The 16,019-nt window shown below is 47.7% G+C and overlaps 1 protein-coding gene across 1 annotated transcript in view; it reads left to right on the top strand.

Annotated features, from left to right (window-relative positions):
• ETV6 (ets variant 6) overlaps nucleotides 1-15,643 on the top strand; it is a 145,716-nt gene extending 130,073 nt beyond the window's left edge. The window contains exons 6-8 of the mRNA XM_015561676.1: nucleotides 5,213-5,355; nucleotides 7,185-7,285; nucleotides 11,034-15,643. Coding sequence (XP_015417162.1) covers nucleotides 5,213-5,355; nucleotides 7,185-7,285; nucleotides 11,034-11,139 — 350 coding nt within the window. The 3' untranslated portion in view covers nucleotides 11,140-15,643. The remainder of the gene's footprint in view (nucleotides 1-5,212; nucleotides 5,356-7,184; nucleotides 7,286-11,033) is intronic.
• Nucleotides 15,644-16,019: the final 376 nt, after the last annotated feature.

The following is a 16,019-nucleotide window of genomic DNA, read 5'->3' as shown; positions in this document are numbered from 1 at the left end:
GCTTTCTCGAAATTTAACTTAACCACCATCACTAAACAATTCCCTTTGTCCATAACTTGACGTCCCACTCAGGTTTTATAATATCAGCTTTGTCTAGCATGGTTTCTTTTCGTTGGAAACCATGTTGGTTATGAGTGAACTGCCCATCCTTTTTACAGTCTCTGCTCAATGAACTGATACAGTGAGTTTCTGGTAAGACACAGACGTGGGAGTGAAAATATTCTTTCTTACCACAGAAAGGGATTTTTTTACCATGTCTTTTAGCTGCAGACACCCAGGGTACCTCGCACAGCAGGGAAGAGCGAGCACTCTCCCCTGGCAATTAGAAAATGGTTCTTCATGATGACATCTTACTTGCGCTAAACCCTTTCATAAACTTCCTCGGGTGGGAGAGACAGTCCAAATAATGGACAATTGTTTAACATAGCCACATGCCTTGATAGAGAAGGCCCTTCCGTTTAGGAGAAATGCCTTTAAAATTAATGAATACCTTGTGATACAAGATTTTTTTTTACATGCATGTTCAAGGGCTTTTATAACGGGATGAACTTTTGTTTATAGAGCTTGATGACTTTTATTACATTGTATTAAGCATTTCCTTGATAATCAAAGAACATTGTATCTCAAAGAACACAGTGACGTTTACCAGAGGGAGAGGGTTGGCGGTGGGCAAAATGAATGAAGGAGGTGAAAAGGTACAAACTTCCAGTTACAAAACAAATAAGTCATGGCGATGTCACGTACAGCGTGGTGACTGTAGTCAGGAATACTGTAGTGCATATTTGATCGTTCTCAAGAGGGTAAATCTTAAAAGTTCTCATCACAACAATAAAACCGTGTACCTTTGGTGACTGACAGATGGTAACTAGACTTACTGTGGTGATCATCTCCCCACAAGTAAAAATGTCTAGTCATTATGTAGCGTTGTACCCCTGAAACTAATACTATACTGTGGCATATCTGTTATCCCTCAGTTTAGAAAGCGAAAAAGAACATTGTGTCTGTGCTGACATGAAATGAAAAATTGCAAGCGGGGGGGCGGGGGGGCGGCGGTTGGTGCGTGATAACCGTCTCCAGAGGACCCAGGGAAATAAGAAGGATCTGCCTTTTATTTCATTGGAATCTTAAAAACTCATATGGCTTGAACTTCAATTGTAAAAAAAAAAATCAGAAAATTAAAAAAAAACTTGTGTGGGCCAGCAGTTATTTTTATCATCTGGCATAATTTTTAACTAAAGAAACAAAACTATCAATAGTGTTATAAAAGCCACTGTACTCTGAGCTTGAAACAACTGCTTCATGCTACAAAATTCCTGTTGCTTCCTCCATTAGTGACTGAGTAATTCAATATGTCTTGAATGTCAACATATTTTTATTACTCAGCTAAAGTTGGCTTTGCTGGATTAAATGCCATTTAAAATGATTAAGTGGCAGCTCGTTTGGGGTTATTTTTACATTTATGAAAGGGAAAAGCTTGCAAGATACACGCGGTTTTGAATCTTACAGGTGAAGTCTGTGCTCTGGTAAGCCCGCCCTTCATTTTTACCAGCCAAAGAACAGATAACCTTCCAGATCTCTTCTTAGTAAGTGGTTTGCATAAAGGCCGCCGTTGGATGAAAAACCCGCATGGTGCCCAGTCCTGGGCAAGCCCGTACTTGAAGATGTGTCTGGTTCACATTTACTGTTTTATGAGAAAAAGGGGGTTACCAAGACAGTAAAGAGAAGCAACAGAAACCTTACACATGAACATCTTTGTGCAGAAGGGGATGAGAGGAGAACCAGCCACTTGAAGTCGTAGCTCCAGGAAGCCTGCGGCTGGGAGGGCTGCTGATGTCCTGCTCACCTGCAGAAGGGCAAACGTTCTCCACATCCAACTACATAAGACAACTAGATAGTTTTTTATTATTACACTAGAGTCAAGAACCAACACTGCCAAGTCACTGAGCTCAGCAGCTCCTGCATTGAGCATCTGCTGCCTGGTGGTCATTGTGTGTCATAGCTACCGGTGTAATGGTCGCTTAGGCTTTTAAATATATAGATTTTATTCATATGAACACTCTAGAGAATTACATGCCAAATTCAGATGAATCTGAAAGTTTCATCAAGCTTCTTTGTGGTAAAAATGATTGTAACCCTGTGGGAAATAGCAAAGTTATACACAACTTCACCACCACCACCACCTTGTTCCTCCTATTTACCTGCATTTCATGTGATAATATTTGGTTTTGTCAGATGTTTTCCAGTTGGAAGAGATGGTGGGAAACTAAAATGTATCTGCCATTGGATGGCAGAACAACAACTGGACCTTTAAACCCAGCTCAGTTCTCTGTCTCCTATTTGCAGTAAAAATGTTGTAAGACAGGGAGGTGGCGGGGGAGGGGCAGCCCATACTGCTGCTTTGCCTGGAAACTAGAGTGGTCATATTACCACAGCTGATTATTCTCAGTCTGCAATGGCAAGACACTGGCTTCTCTAAGTACTTATGACACTAGGATTCGTCCCCCTGCCCTGTCCCCCCTCCCGCAGTAAGAGCACAGCTGTAGGTAGGGGTGGAGTTCGAAGAGGCTGGCCAATGGGATTCAGACTCCAGAAGCCTGGTCATCGGTGTAAGAACACCACTTGTCCTTTTCTAAAACACAATGAAATACATCGCATTAACTTTTACATGCAGGTAATTGGGAGAATATAGTAAGAGACACTAAAGATTTATGGTTTACTTTTTTAAATGCCAGCTACTTTTTTTATTTTAGAGAGGGAGAGAGAGAAACACATTGATGTAAGAGAGACACAAGAGAAACATCAATCAGTTGCCTCCATTGGTGTATGGTACGACACTCCAACCAACTGAGCCACACCCGCCAGGGCAAGATTTATGATCATTTTAAGTTTCATAGTAATTCCTAGAAAAATTAAGCCTCCCAGAAAATTCCATATTTTATGCCAGTTCCTTCTGTTCAGAGAATACGCTGGATTTCATAACAGGTGCACTAAACAGAGTTAAACCTTGCTCTGGAAAGTCCTAAATTTTTACAAACATATGCCTGTTGACCAGCTTCCCTGAGGATAGAAGCCTCATTGGGCAGTGTGGCCGGCGCAGGCCTCCGAGTCACGTGGAACCTAGAATCCTGTGTCCCTCCGGAGCTGCGCCCCAGCTTCCTTGTCCATAAAATACCTCATCCGGTGTCGCAGGGGCCAAATGCAGCCCTGCCCACAGAGTACAGAGCACAGCGCCTGCAAGCAGCACCAAAAAATACCGTCGTTACTTCCATTACTTTCTCTTCACTCACATTATCGCTCATCCAATAATCCTGTAAAGCAGCGATCTTCAACCGGTGTGTCCCCAGAATGTTTTAGACAGGTAATACCTACCCGACTACTTACTCAGGGCACTGACCTCTTTTTCCTTAGACTGTCAACTTAAAAAATGACAACAGCCAACACAACAATAGCCGTTCAGTGTGAATGAATCAAAATTATACCTAGTTTTTTGTCCTTCAAAAAATGCGTTTTTTGGTGTGCCGCAGAATTTCAGTGACGGTGTATATTGTGCCCTCGATGAAAAAGGTTGAAAATGACTCCTGCAGAGTAAGGGCTCTCTTAGTCCCGATTCGTAAATGAGGACACCGAACCTCAGGGAGATTCAAGAAACTCGCCCAAGGGGACCTGACTCCATTCCCCTTGTAGGTACACTCCAGAGAAGGGTGTGTTTGTTTCTCTGGGAGGTGATGTGCTGGCTCTGAGACACTCCAGATCTAACCCAGACACTCCCTCCAGGTCTCCCAGGCCGCGCCCAGCAGGAGGGAGTCAGCACATTGTAGTGCAGAGGCCTCGGGTTTCAAGTCCCAGGACCTCGGGGTGAGAGGGTTAGAAATAACGTGTGAGAGTGCCGTGTGCATATGCGGCGTCCTGCAGCTCATCAGTTATCACCAGTCATGTTGGCGAGGGCCTGGCACAGCTCCCGGTCCACAGTGAGCACCTGGAAGTTGGGTCTCTTATTCTCACCCGGAGGCCAGTCCCACATGAACTAGACCTAGAAAGTACCCGTCGGCCCCCACCCACCTGCTGAGTGCAAACCACATCCCATGATGGCACAAACCCAGAGTGCACGAGCACAAAGGAAAGGCATCTTCTCTTTGTTTTTGTTTTTTCTTTTTTTTAAATATATTTTATTGATTTTTTTACAGAGAGGAAGGGAGAGGAATACAGAGCTAGAAACATCGATGAGAGAGAAGCATCGATCAGCTGCCTCCTGCACACCCCCCACTGGGGATGTGCCCACAACCAAGGTACATGCCCTTGACCGGAATCGAACCTGGGACCCTTCAGTCCGCAGGCCGACGCTCTATCCACTGAGCCAAACCGGTCAGGGCCGCATCTTCTCTTTGAATTTGCTAGAAGCCTAGCTCAGGGCCCGGCCTACACGAATTCACTTAATAAATCTTGGCTGCCCCACCCAGTGATGGTGCACCCGTTGTAAAGTAGAGAAAGGGATTTTTTGTACGGGGCTTCTTTCTACCCTGCTTCCCTTATAATAAAGCAGTTTTAAAGACCTCCCAAGTATGCTGTAGTGAGAATATCTGTACTCCTAAAAAAAAAAAAAAGAAGCAGGCCGGTTCCAGCTCCCACGGTCACGGTCACTGAGTCCCGTGGCGTTTTTCTTTCCCCACAGCCTTTCACACAGCAGGCTTCTTTTTCTGCCATTGCTTAGCCGACCCCAATCTTCCCGTCTTTATCCGTTCAGCATCACCCTCCACCCCCAGGTCATCTTAGCACCACCACTGATCACCCGCTCTCTCTCTGGAACACCGGGACTCGCCTCCTGCCTGCCACCCTGCCTGCCCACTTTTCAGCACACTTAGGGCCAGTGCATTTGCAGTTCGAGCTGGTTCTCTCTCTCCTGTGGGCTCTGCTCAAAGTCAGGTCATGGGTCATGACGGTGGACAAGTCGCTTCCTCTCTCCTGGTCACTGTGTCCCCCTCTTGGGAGGAGGCAGTTGGAGTGGATGGTCTCAGGCCCGCACAGGACAGAGGTCTCCCTCCCCAACACCACCACACGTGCCCCTCGGGGTCCAGGTCTCCCTGTCAGACGGGAGGTTAGGCCGTCCATCCAAAGCAGGCCAGAGCAGTTACTCACTCGACTGTTTTCTGATTTGCGTTCTTGGTCTCGACAAGAAACCTTTTCAACAGCGTTTTCTTGCCCTTTTCCTCGGCAGACTGTAGACTGCTTTGGGATTACGTCTATCAGTTGCTTTCTGACAGCCGGTACGAAAACTTCATCCGATGGGAGGACAAAGAATCCAAAATATTCCGGATAGTGGATCCCAACGGACTGGCTCGACTGTGGGGAAACCATAAGGTAAAAGGGCACCAGATATCTGCTCTGTAAACTGGTGCCAAAACAAAGCCTTTCTGCCGGGGTTGGAGGATAATTGTCTGTCTGCTGCTTCCTAAGTCTGCCCGTAATCATTTAGTTTCTTCCTTACTGGGCCAACAATTAGACAGTTGCAAAGGGAAGGAGATCATTAAAGATGCCCCTTTCCGGTGTGGCTCAGGCCAGGTGCCAGCGAGCTCTGCATATCCTGGCCTCCAGGCTGAGGGCTGAGCAACCCTCACCGCCCCCTTGACCTGGCCCTGTTACCTGTGTCATTAGGAACTGGTAACGGGGAAGCGTGCGCGGGGCTCTGACGCACGAGGGAGCCTTCTGAAGCGTGGCTTCTGTTCCGCTCAGTTGGAAACTCCCATGTTCCCGAAAGCCCCTTTCCCACGGAAAATACTGACATTCTGACTCTAAAACATCCCCCTTTCAAAGCACACAGGGCAAGAAGTAGGCTTGCCCCACGAGTTCCCACACTAGGAAGAGGGAGTGGAATCTAAAAGATAAAGCCTTTTAGAGTAAGGAAAACTGTTCAAGGGCGCAGATGTAACGAGGTAAAACAACCCAAATGTACATCCATGATTGAAGGGGTAAAGGAACTGTGGTCTGTACCTGCAAGAGAAAAGAAGGAAGTTCTTCCGTATGCGACCACACGGACAGACCTTGAGGACATTATGCGAAGTGTAGTAAGCAAGTCAGAGAAAGACAAATACTGGCTGATTCCACTTCTATGAAATACCTAAACTAAGCAAATTTATTGAATCAAAGAATGGAATGGTGTTGCCAGGGGTTGGGGGAGGGGAAACTGAGGAGTCACTAGTCAACGGGCATGAAGTTTTCTTTAAGTAAAATGAGTAAGTCCCAGGGGTCTGCTCTACAACCTGTTAACACCAGTGCATTACGCACTAAAAGTTTGTTAAAAGGGTAGATCTCATGTTAAGCGTTCTTGCCACAACAAAATAAAGTAAATAGAGCAAAGAGCACACCTACCCCCAACCCCCAATGCCCCCCCCCAAAAAAAAAACTAAATAACTACATCTGTATTCCTACTTTTAAAAAAGTCAAGTAACCAAGATCCGGGGCTGACCACAGACAAGTGGGTGGCATAGTGGCACAGTGCCAGCTCAGCCGAGTGAGAGGGGACCAGGGGGCCGCGGCCAAGCGAGCTCTGCCCTGGCCGCAGCCTAGGAGGACCCGTGCCAGCCATGACCGCACGCGGCAGGGCCCACTCCACTGCCAGACACTTCCATGCGCGAGTCCTGGGAAAAATCCCTCTGCACCTCCCACACGGTGCCGGTGCAGCCCCAGCGCTGGGAACCTCTGTGTTCATGCTTCCACAACAGGAATTTAAGCAACAAAATATCTCTTCCTTAAAATGACAAGCCAGAAACACTGTTTGAGAAAGGTCACTGCAACAAAAAAGAGAAAAGCTCTCCTCGGTGGGTCAGAAGGTGAAGGATGGCCCACAGATAGTGGGAACCTGCAGGAAATTCCTGGGGCACAGCAGAGCGCAGTCTTGGGAAAGGAAGTGAGGGAGGCTGCCGAGGGATATGCCCTATTAGCTCCCTCCCCCTCCTCCTCCCCCTCCGGGACTTCTGACAAAGGGTGATTCACTGGGAGAAGTCTTGGGGGCTGAGGGGTGGGAACTATTGGGCCTGGGTGGCCGCAGATGCACAGGTAGCTTCCCAAACTTCGGGGTCATGGCAGCCGCTGAAGAACTTTTGTTTTAACAGCTCCCCCAGCGCCTTTTCTGAGGTTTATTTCATTGTGTCTTTGTGCTTTTTTTCTCCCTTCCTCCTTTGAACAAACAGAACAGAACAAACATGACCTATGAGAAAATGTCCAGAGCCCTGCGCCACTACTACAAACTAAACATTATCAGGAAGGAGCCCGGACAAAGGCTTTTGTTCAGGTAGCACTTCCTTTTTCTCCTTTCCTTCTTTGGGGAGGATACTGTTTTCTTTAAATAAGAGGGAGGAGGGAGCCTGTTAAGATCTCCACCTGCCTATCCGATACTCAAAGCCATCGGAGCTATGAATTGGATACCAGGTGCTGGTTTGTTAGAATTTAAGAAAACAATCATTTTTTAAAAATTTATGTCTGTCCTATAGTAAAACCAAAACTAAGTAAACATAGTCTGACGCCCCTGTAAAACAATGCATTGCTCAGATAGTATTACCTGCCATTAGCATCCAGTCTAGGTAAGGGAGCAGCCAGAGTGACACTGTCAATGGCAACACCAGGGCTGGAACCTGGACTTGAAAATATCAGAATGTATCACATGAAATTCAAAGGGACTGTTCACTTATGAAAATTTTGTTTCAGGTGTGTGTGTGTGTGTGTGTGTGTGTGTGTGTGTGTGTGTGTGTGTTATATTTGTTATAATGCACTGAAAGCTGTTGCTCTAGACATTCCTCTTCCCAGAATTCCTCACACTGAGTTCCAACCATTGAAACTACCACATAGATTGTGATTCCAAGTACAATGTAAGAAGAGAGAAAGAATTAGAAGAGGAAGGATAAGGGACCTAAAGGACCAGTCAGGAGAAGAAGAACGCTGGTGTTCATGGGGGGTAATGGCCCTGGTGAGACCAAGGGAAAGTTGGGAGAGTGTGGGATCAATAAGCGAGCTGAGGCCATGAGTTTTGGCAGGTGGGACAGAAACGACTTCTAGAGTCGTGGGTTTGGAGTTGTTTATGTGCAGATAGAAAATGACACTGTCTGTGTGCAGGTGAGCTCACTGGAAAGAGCGGAGAACCTGGGCTTTAGCGTTGGGAAGGGGGAGTTAAAACAGTTGAGATCTTAAAAGCAATGGAAAAGGCCGCTCAAGAGACGGACCCCAAAGGAACTGAAGTGAAAAAGAGCCTTCCTTTTGCTGGCTGTGCTGCTGCTGCCCTTCATTCTTTCCACGCCTAGTCCGTGGCTATATTCTCCCACGCTACGTGCTTTTTTCCTGAATGAGTTGATCCCATCACATAGCTTGAATTATCACCTCAGTGGTTAGGCTCTTAAATCTTTGTACCCAGCTCTAAAACCTCCCTGAAGTTTCAAATCTGCATTTCCAAAGGCTTCTTATAGGACTTGTCCATTTAATGTAATGTTAGTATCTTGGACATGCAACATTCAAGACAGACCTTCACATGCTAGAAATCCCCCCTCCCCCCCACACACACATACCTTTGCTTCTCATCACTGGCATCACCATCATGTCAAGCAGCCAGCCTTGACACCGCCGTTACCATGACTCTCCCATGACCGAGCTAGTGTTTGTGCTGAATTGTCCACTGGCTCCTTTCTGTGCTGCAGGCACCGCATGTCCCAAGATTTCTTACGAGCAGGTTCCAGGTTGGAGTTTATCAAATGACAAGCACTTTCTTGAGATGTGGAAGATTCGAGAGAAGCAACAGCCTTATTGTTGCTTCCCGAGCAATGGAGACTGATATCTAGACTTCACATTCACCCCCAGATTAATTTGACATTCTCTGTCCCCCTCTGGTCCACTCTCCTGCCTCCCAAATTTATTATATACACTGCCAGCCGCTCTGCAACACAGATGCAGTTCCCTGTATCAGAAACATTTATCACTTTGAGTTTTGCTTTTTAACATATATACCCTCTAGGTCCACCTCCAGTTGGCTGCCTTTATGAGGCCTTCTGCAACTGCTCAAACACACAGATATCTTGTTCTGTCATTTCTTGGCCCTAAACCACTTCGTGATCTGCATTTTTGTTGTTGTTGTTAACCCTCATCCAAGTATATTTTTCCATTGATTTGTAGAGAAAGTGGACGGGAGAGGGAGAGACGGAGAGAAACATGCATGTGAGAGAGACACATTGATTGGTTGCCTCCTGCACACCCCCCAACCAGGGCCGGGGAACCTGCAACCAAGGTATGTGCCCTTGACCGGAATCAAACCCAGGACCCTTCAGTCCGTGGGCTAATGCTCTATCCATTGAGCCAAACTGGCTAGGGCGTGGGCTGCATTTTTGATAGTGAAGTCCTTCTCCCCACAACTAGGTCATAGGCTCCTAGGAGGTAGAGGATTACATTTGGTGTAATTCTGTTGTACACCTTATGGAGGCTTTCAGTAAATATTTCTTGACGAGCCTAGCTTGGAGTATCAGAAGCTTAATATGGAAAAGCAGTCAAAGAAGAAAAGGGTCGTTTGAAGGGCCACACATCGCCTATCTGTGGGCATGGCCTGGAGGGCATTGTTAGTGATTTCAGGTGTTGAGGGGGAAGCATTAGTGAGGGGAGGAAAGATAGAAGACAGACTACAGACACTACAGATCATGCTGCCTCTGTAATACGGGCAGAAAAGAAAAGCAGTGGTAGCTGGAAGGTTCCTAGGTTTCCCGTAGTGATTTTGAACAAGATGTAAGGGGAAGAATCCTGCTATTAGCGGGGCTGATTAGTCATTTTGAGAAAATGAGTGTTGCAAGCCAGACTTGCCACAAAACGAAGGCTTCTTGGAATGAAATCCAGGGTATAGTCAGGTGACGTATTACATTGTGGGTGCTCAGTACAAGATGTTTGGGAGAGGAGGGAGGAAGGCTTCGGCATAGACGGGTTCCGTTAGCAGCTCTTGGATGATGAGGTGGAGCTCAAAGCATGAGTAGGGCTCAGACGTTGAAAGGGGTAGAGAGGGTTCCGAATAGAGGCCGAGCTGGAGGTTGGGAGGCTGCCAAGAGCCATGACTATAGAAGGAAGAAGACTGGCCAGACAAGGATGGAGGATTTACAGTGGAAATAAAGAGTTTCGTGGGTGTGATGACAAAGGGCCCCGGTGGGGAGGCCGGAGACTGGGTCCTTGACTTGATAAGTGGCCATCGTAGGCTTTGGACCTGGAGGGATGAGAGAAAAACGCGTGTGTGAAGACAGTTCATCTGGTGCAGGGCAGAGTAGATGGGAGGGGAAAGGCGTGCCAGCACACAGTGGGGCTGAGGAAAGGCCACTCCCACAGTAGGGCAGAGCATTTGCATCTAGGCTGCCTTCCAGAACCATGAAATCGTGCTCGAAACGTCACCAAAGTTCTTTCCAAGGGAACCCCGTGAACAAGAAGGTCAGGCTTGCAGTGTGCGCCTGGCTGCTAAGGAGGACAGGCTAAAGAGGATTCATTGCTAACGTTTTGGATGTGTTCGTGTTAAGATTGAAAATGATTTTCTTTTTGCCTTTCTGATTTTCCAACCACCATTACTAACTGGTCCTATTATCAGAATTTTCCATTCAGCATTTAATTGTATCCTGTGAGTTAAAATCAAGTTTCAAATACCATTCCCTGGACTCACAGTTCGGGATGGAAGTGGACCTACAGCTCTCATGGGTCCTTGTAAAATGTAACTCTTTAAAAATAAGAAACACAGATGAGTGAGCTGTACCAGGGTTCCCTCACAAGGTCATGTGGGATGCACTGCACAGCTCCAGTGGGCGCTCTCTGCCTGCCATCTTCGCAGCGTCTTTTTATAGTTATTTCACCATTTTTCAGGCTGTCAGGATAAGGGGCACCCTTTTCTAACTGACACTAAGTTACCGTTAATAGCTGGCTTCAGTAGCTCTCCAGCTCTATCAGGTGATAGGGCCTTTCTCTTTAGTTTCAAGTTCAGGGTGAAAACAACTTTAGCAAAATACAATCTCTTAACTCCTCCATTTCCTCTCCCAAAGGTTTATGAAAACCCCAGATGAAATCATGAGTGGCCGGACAGACCGTCTGGAGCACCTCGAGTCCCAGGAGCTGGATGAACAAATATACCAAGAAGATGAATGCTGAAGGCACCTGCCCCGTCTCAGCGGCCGCAGCCCAGGGCACCGCGGCCCCAGGACTGCTGGAGGCGGAGCAGGGGACTGCGGAGAGTAGGAGAGGACGAGGCCGCAATGGGAGTGACACTTCCCTTGCATACCAGGAGGGACCCAGAGCACCTTAGACAAACCACCCAGCAAAGGCAGGGCTGGAATTCTGGCCAGCGGCACGAGCCCGGGACTCACGTTCACGTTCCCCCCTCATTCGGAATCTGTCCATCTGCAATTCCTCACCCTCGCCCTTCCACCTGTTGTCAGTTTCATGGTGTTTTTGTTTTTATTTTTTTATGACCACGCAGTTTGACTCTCATCAGTCATCTAGGGGAAGACATGAGCTTGTTTTCCTATGGAAATATTATATCTATTATATATATTTTTTGCAAATCTCACAAAGTGTGGCAAACCCAGCTCGTCAGGAAAGAGAAAACTTGCAAAAGGGTCCAGCTCCTCTTGCCCCGCCACGTGGATCCGGTCTGTGCCTGTTGCTGTTGGATCTTGGAGGACAGGGGGCAGGGAAAAGAGGATGCTTTTAAAAAAGATAAAGTGAAAAAGGAGAGGTCTCTTTCTCTCTCCTGCTCTTTCTCCTTCCCTGCCTTCTCCACCCCGCATCCCCCCCACCCCGCGCCCCCTTGGAGTTCAGCCTCTTGGAGAGTCTGGGTAGCAATTGGCATCTAAACAGAATCGGTGGCCTGGGTGCTTTGGGGCCAACGCCGCTAAGTCAGACCCACATCCCTGCACTTGGCCACCGTCCGAGGGAGCCCCAAACACCTGAGAGGCCGCTGTCCTCCAGGGAGACGGGTGTCCATCCCACAGACAGACACGGCGTGAGGGCCCCGCAGCTCAGGGTTCTACAGCCTCCGCCCAAGGTGGACGCTGCGGGTTATTTGGAAGCCCCAGCACCTGGGATCACAGTGGAAAACCCGCAAAGGCCACACAGGCCTGAGGGTCCAGAAACGGAGTGAGAGCTCTGAGCTGGGACCTGTTATCCCGAAGCAGGCCACGCAGGCAGGCAGGCAGGGTGCCTGTGCTCCATCATGTGGTCAGTTCCATGCCCTCACCTAACTTTTTTTTTTTTTTTTGCAATTTCTAGGCTTTTTAAAAGTTCCCCGGTCCCCAGAGGGCACAGGGCATTGGAGAAGGGAGGACCTTGGAATATGCAGTCTCAGTTGCTACCTGTGTTTGCCCAGCCTGGGCAGACAGCAAATCCCTCAGATACAGGACCGTTTCCTTCTGTCCTTCTTGCATAGCTGTGCTGCAGAATGGAACCCATCCGTGGCTCTTTTTCCCCTCAAAATAAGATCAATTGTATCTAGGAAAGTGAGGCTAGCGCCACCCCTTCGTACTTTTGATAACATTTTTAGAGAGCTGTTTAGATTTGCTTTCCTTTTCTAGCCGTCAAAGTTCCCTCTTCCAATACAGGTTCAGAATCCAATACGAGGAGTACAGTGTGTTTTAATTCAAAATATTGGACCTGCCTTACAAAGCACCCCCTCCTTCTTTCCCTCAGCTCCCCCAGGGTACGTACCGTAGGTGATGGTCAACAGGGGTCCCAGGTGAGGCTGCCAGACCCCGCCTCTTCTCCAGCCATTAGACACAATCCTTCCCCAGGTTCCTGACAAGGACACCAGTGGGGGCGAAGGGCACCATAGGTTAAGGATGGTTTCAGGACCGTGGACTTGAGGAGCTCATCGGGGCTCTTTGTTCTTGCTCTGTTCCTGCCTCATATCAGACCATATGTAGACACACAGAGGTGGCCAGCCACTCCCACGTCACACACTCCCCCCACTCTAACTGGCAGAATATCAGGCTTGTGATGAGGTCAGAGACCATCTGTGGGAGGCTAGAGGCTCTCCACGGGGAGGGTCTGGTCTGAATCGGTGTGGATGGGGCAGTGCCGCTGGGTCCCAGCAGGACACAGATGTCTCTCAGGAGTGTGCAGCCGCACACCAGCCTCTGAGATGACTGATGTATCTCCGAGGGGGAGATGAAGCCAGATACCTGGCGTGTTGTGGAGCCACTGCGTTTGAGGGCTGGAGAAACAGGCTGGATTTTCAGTGGGGCCCTTTGTGTGATTATGAAATCAGACACCAGGGCATGATGCTCTTCCCTCAGATGAGGACATGTCATTCCGTCCACCTGACCCAGGTAGTGCGACCCAGACTACTTTCCAGTCCAAGAATCTTATGGATGAATTATGGAGGAAAATTCCCTTTGGCCCCAAGGATTTCTCTGTATTTAAAGCAATATTCTCTATGAAAATGTAAGACAGGATGACACCTTCAGCCACTTAAAGAAGAAATAGAAGGTGCTAATTCCAGTATAGTCTTGATTTCCCATCCAGGTATTTATTACCAATAATGATTGTGTATTGATTTCCCTTAACATCAAAGACCTTCTCATTTGTTCTTTGAGAGAACACCTGGGCAGTGCTGACACCAGGGGTACAGTGCTCACACATGCAGACCCCAAAAGTTTCAGACTGAATGTAGCCAGCCTTCATAAAGCACCCGTGAGACCCGTGAGGGACTCAAAAGTGAATCTGGCACGATCCTGCCCTCTGAAAGCTTGCTTCCTACCTGCAGAATCCATCCAGCATGACATGTCCCACTTCAACACTACATACCAAGGGAGTAAACATTCCACCTGGGACCAAGTTAAAAGCACACCTGTGATCTAAACAGTAGGTCTTTCCTGCAGCCATCGGGGAATTCTTGGCTTGTGAGATCAGAACTTGGGAAAGGAAAATGCAGAGGAAGATTACCTAGGGGGAGGGGAGCTTTCTCCAGCAGTGTCCGGAATAGGCGCGCTCACTTGGATCATGAAACTCTCTAGCATCTCCTCCCTGCACTTTGAGTTAGGTTGCCTCCTCTCCATCGGAAGGTAGCAGTGGCGAAGGGATGGACTGGCTGTGTGGAAGTAACATGATCTCTAAGATGTTTTTGTACTAAGGCAACATGGCCTGGCCTAAGGCAGCATCACCGAGGGTCCAGATCATGGGAGAGGGGAGGTCTCACAGGAAAAGAGGAATAACAAACTTAGGAAATGCTGCTTTTAACAGTATCTTTGGAGTCTCTGATCCATTGCCTTCTGACGCTGAGGGTGTAGATTTAGCTGACACTTAAAGGCTGTGGCAAGATTTACCTGAATGACTAAGTCGGCACCATTTCCACCTTTCCCTGCCTAGGTTCCAACTCTGAAAACATTTTTGAAATATTAACTCCTTTTGCAGAGGGAAACCTGAGTGTTAGAGAGGTACTAGGACTTGCCCTAGGTGCAGCCAGCGTGCCAGGCACGGAGTTAGGTTTGGGATCCAGCCCGATCATACCTCCATTTGACCCATTCCCACCCAGGAAGCTGAAGATAAAAGGTCTGGGAAAATACACAAAGAACAAAGGGCGGTTTTCTTCGCCCAGGCATTCCATTCGGTGCTAGTTAGTTTTCACCTGCTCAGCCTGCTCCTCTCTGGGCAGAAGCCTGGAATGAAGGGAGTGACACGAGGAAGCCAGCGCAGGGGAGGGAGGGGACACGATGGTCCCTGCCTGTCTAAAACCCCCAAGACTAACCTGATACTCTTGGCCCCATCTGCATCAACACTAACAGCTCCGAACTCCCTGGATCTTTCACACACGCCAAGTGAACATTCTTGAAGGTTCCTCTTTGTGACTGCAACCACCTGCAAACCCAAACGAATCTAGAATTTCTTTTTTGTTTTCTCTTTTTGTTTGTTTAATTTCTAATCTCTTGTTGTTTATGAGGTGTGGGGTTTATAAGGGACAGAATCAAATGAATGTAACAAAAAAGAAAAAAGAAAAAAAATGCCTTTTCTCAGGGCCAGTGAGTTGCAAATAATTTTTAAAGAAAAGCCTATAATTGCATCATCTCAATAAATTTTTTATTTAAAAAAAAAAAGGTCCCAAGTGTCTATTTTAATAAGATGAAATGGAGTCAGAGAGGCAAGGTGCTCCGATGAGGTAAATCCTGTCTCCGCTCAATTATGGTATAAAGTGCAGTCATGGTTTTTCACTGGCAGGAAGCCTCTGTCACAGGGCCGTCTGCAGGCGATCTTCAGCCCTGAAAGGTCATGGCAGACAGTTTAGAGCTGAGCAGCTGGCCCAGGTGCAGAAATTTGCCAGGAGGAACCTCGGTCAGAGATGTTCGGTTCCTGTGCTGTGCCAAAGACTTACCAGTTCACTGACGACCCAGGCAATTCCAAGAGCTAAAGGGCCTCAGGTCTCTTCACAATAGATCTGCGCCCTAATCCTACTGAAGTCATGGGTGTGAGCCTGCAGCTAGTGAGGGCACACATGTGAGTCGAGCTCATACGTATACACTGGACCATAGTCTTCATTCAGCTCAGAGCTGGCCCCATGCTCAGACCGTCCCGGCCACACTGACCCATGGAGCCACCTGCTAACTAATAGACACTTAGGATGGCAACAGCAAACGAGCAGAACTACATTGGCCGTCAGTGGTGGATAGAAACTAAGAGAAGAATGAAAAATTAAGCAAGTGTGGTAAAGACCCGGGGAAGGGGAGGGATGCTGGGCAGAAGGGGTCAATGGGGGGAAAAGAGGGACATCTGTGATAATCTCAACAATAAAGATAATTTAAAGAAAAGAAAATGAAGCTAATTATGCTTTGTTAGCAATTTAGATGTAGGTGTGGGAAGCAGAAGTTTGACACCAATGGTCTCAGAGAACGTTGTTAGCTTATTTCTGTATGTAAGTTGTCCCAGGTACTCTGACCCCCTTGACCTTGGATTGATGGCTGGACTTTGTCCTATCTGCTGTATTGTCAGAGCACAGCCTCAAATAATAAGGGTCTAGGTGTTTCCTGTGTGCTAAGAATGCA

This window comes from Myotis davidii, unplaced genomic scaffold (assembly GCF_000327345.1).
Source record: "Myotis davidii unplaced genomic scaffold, ASM32734v1 scaffold1017, whole genome shotgun sequence".
Classification (NCBI taxonomy): Eukaryota; Metazoa; Chordata; class Mammalia; order Chiroptera; family Vespertilionidae; genus Myotis; species Myotis davidii.
The sequence above is the reverse complement of the archived record's forward strand: the minus strand, read 5'-3'. Positions and strand labels throughout refer to the sequence as shown.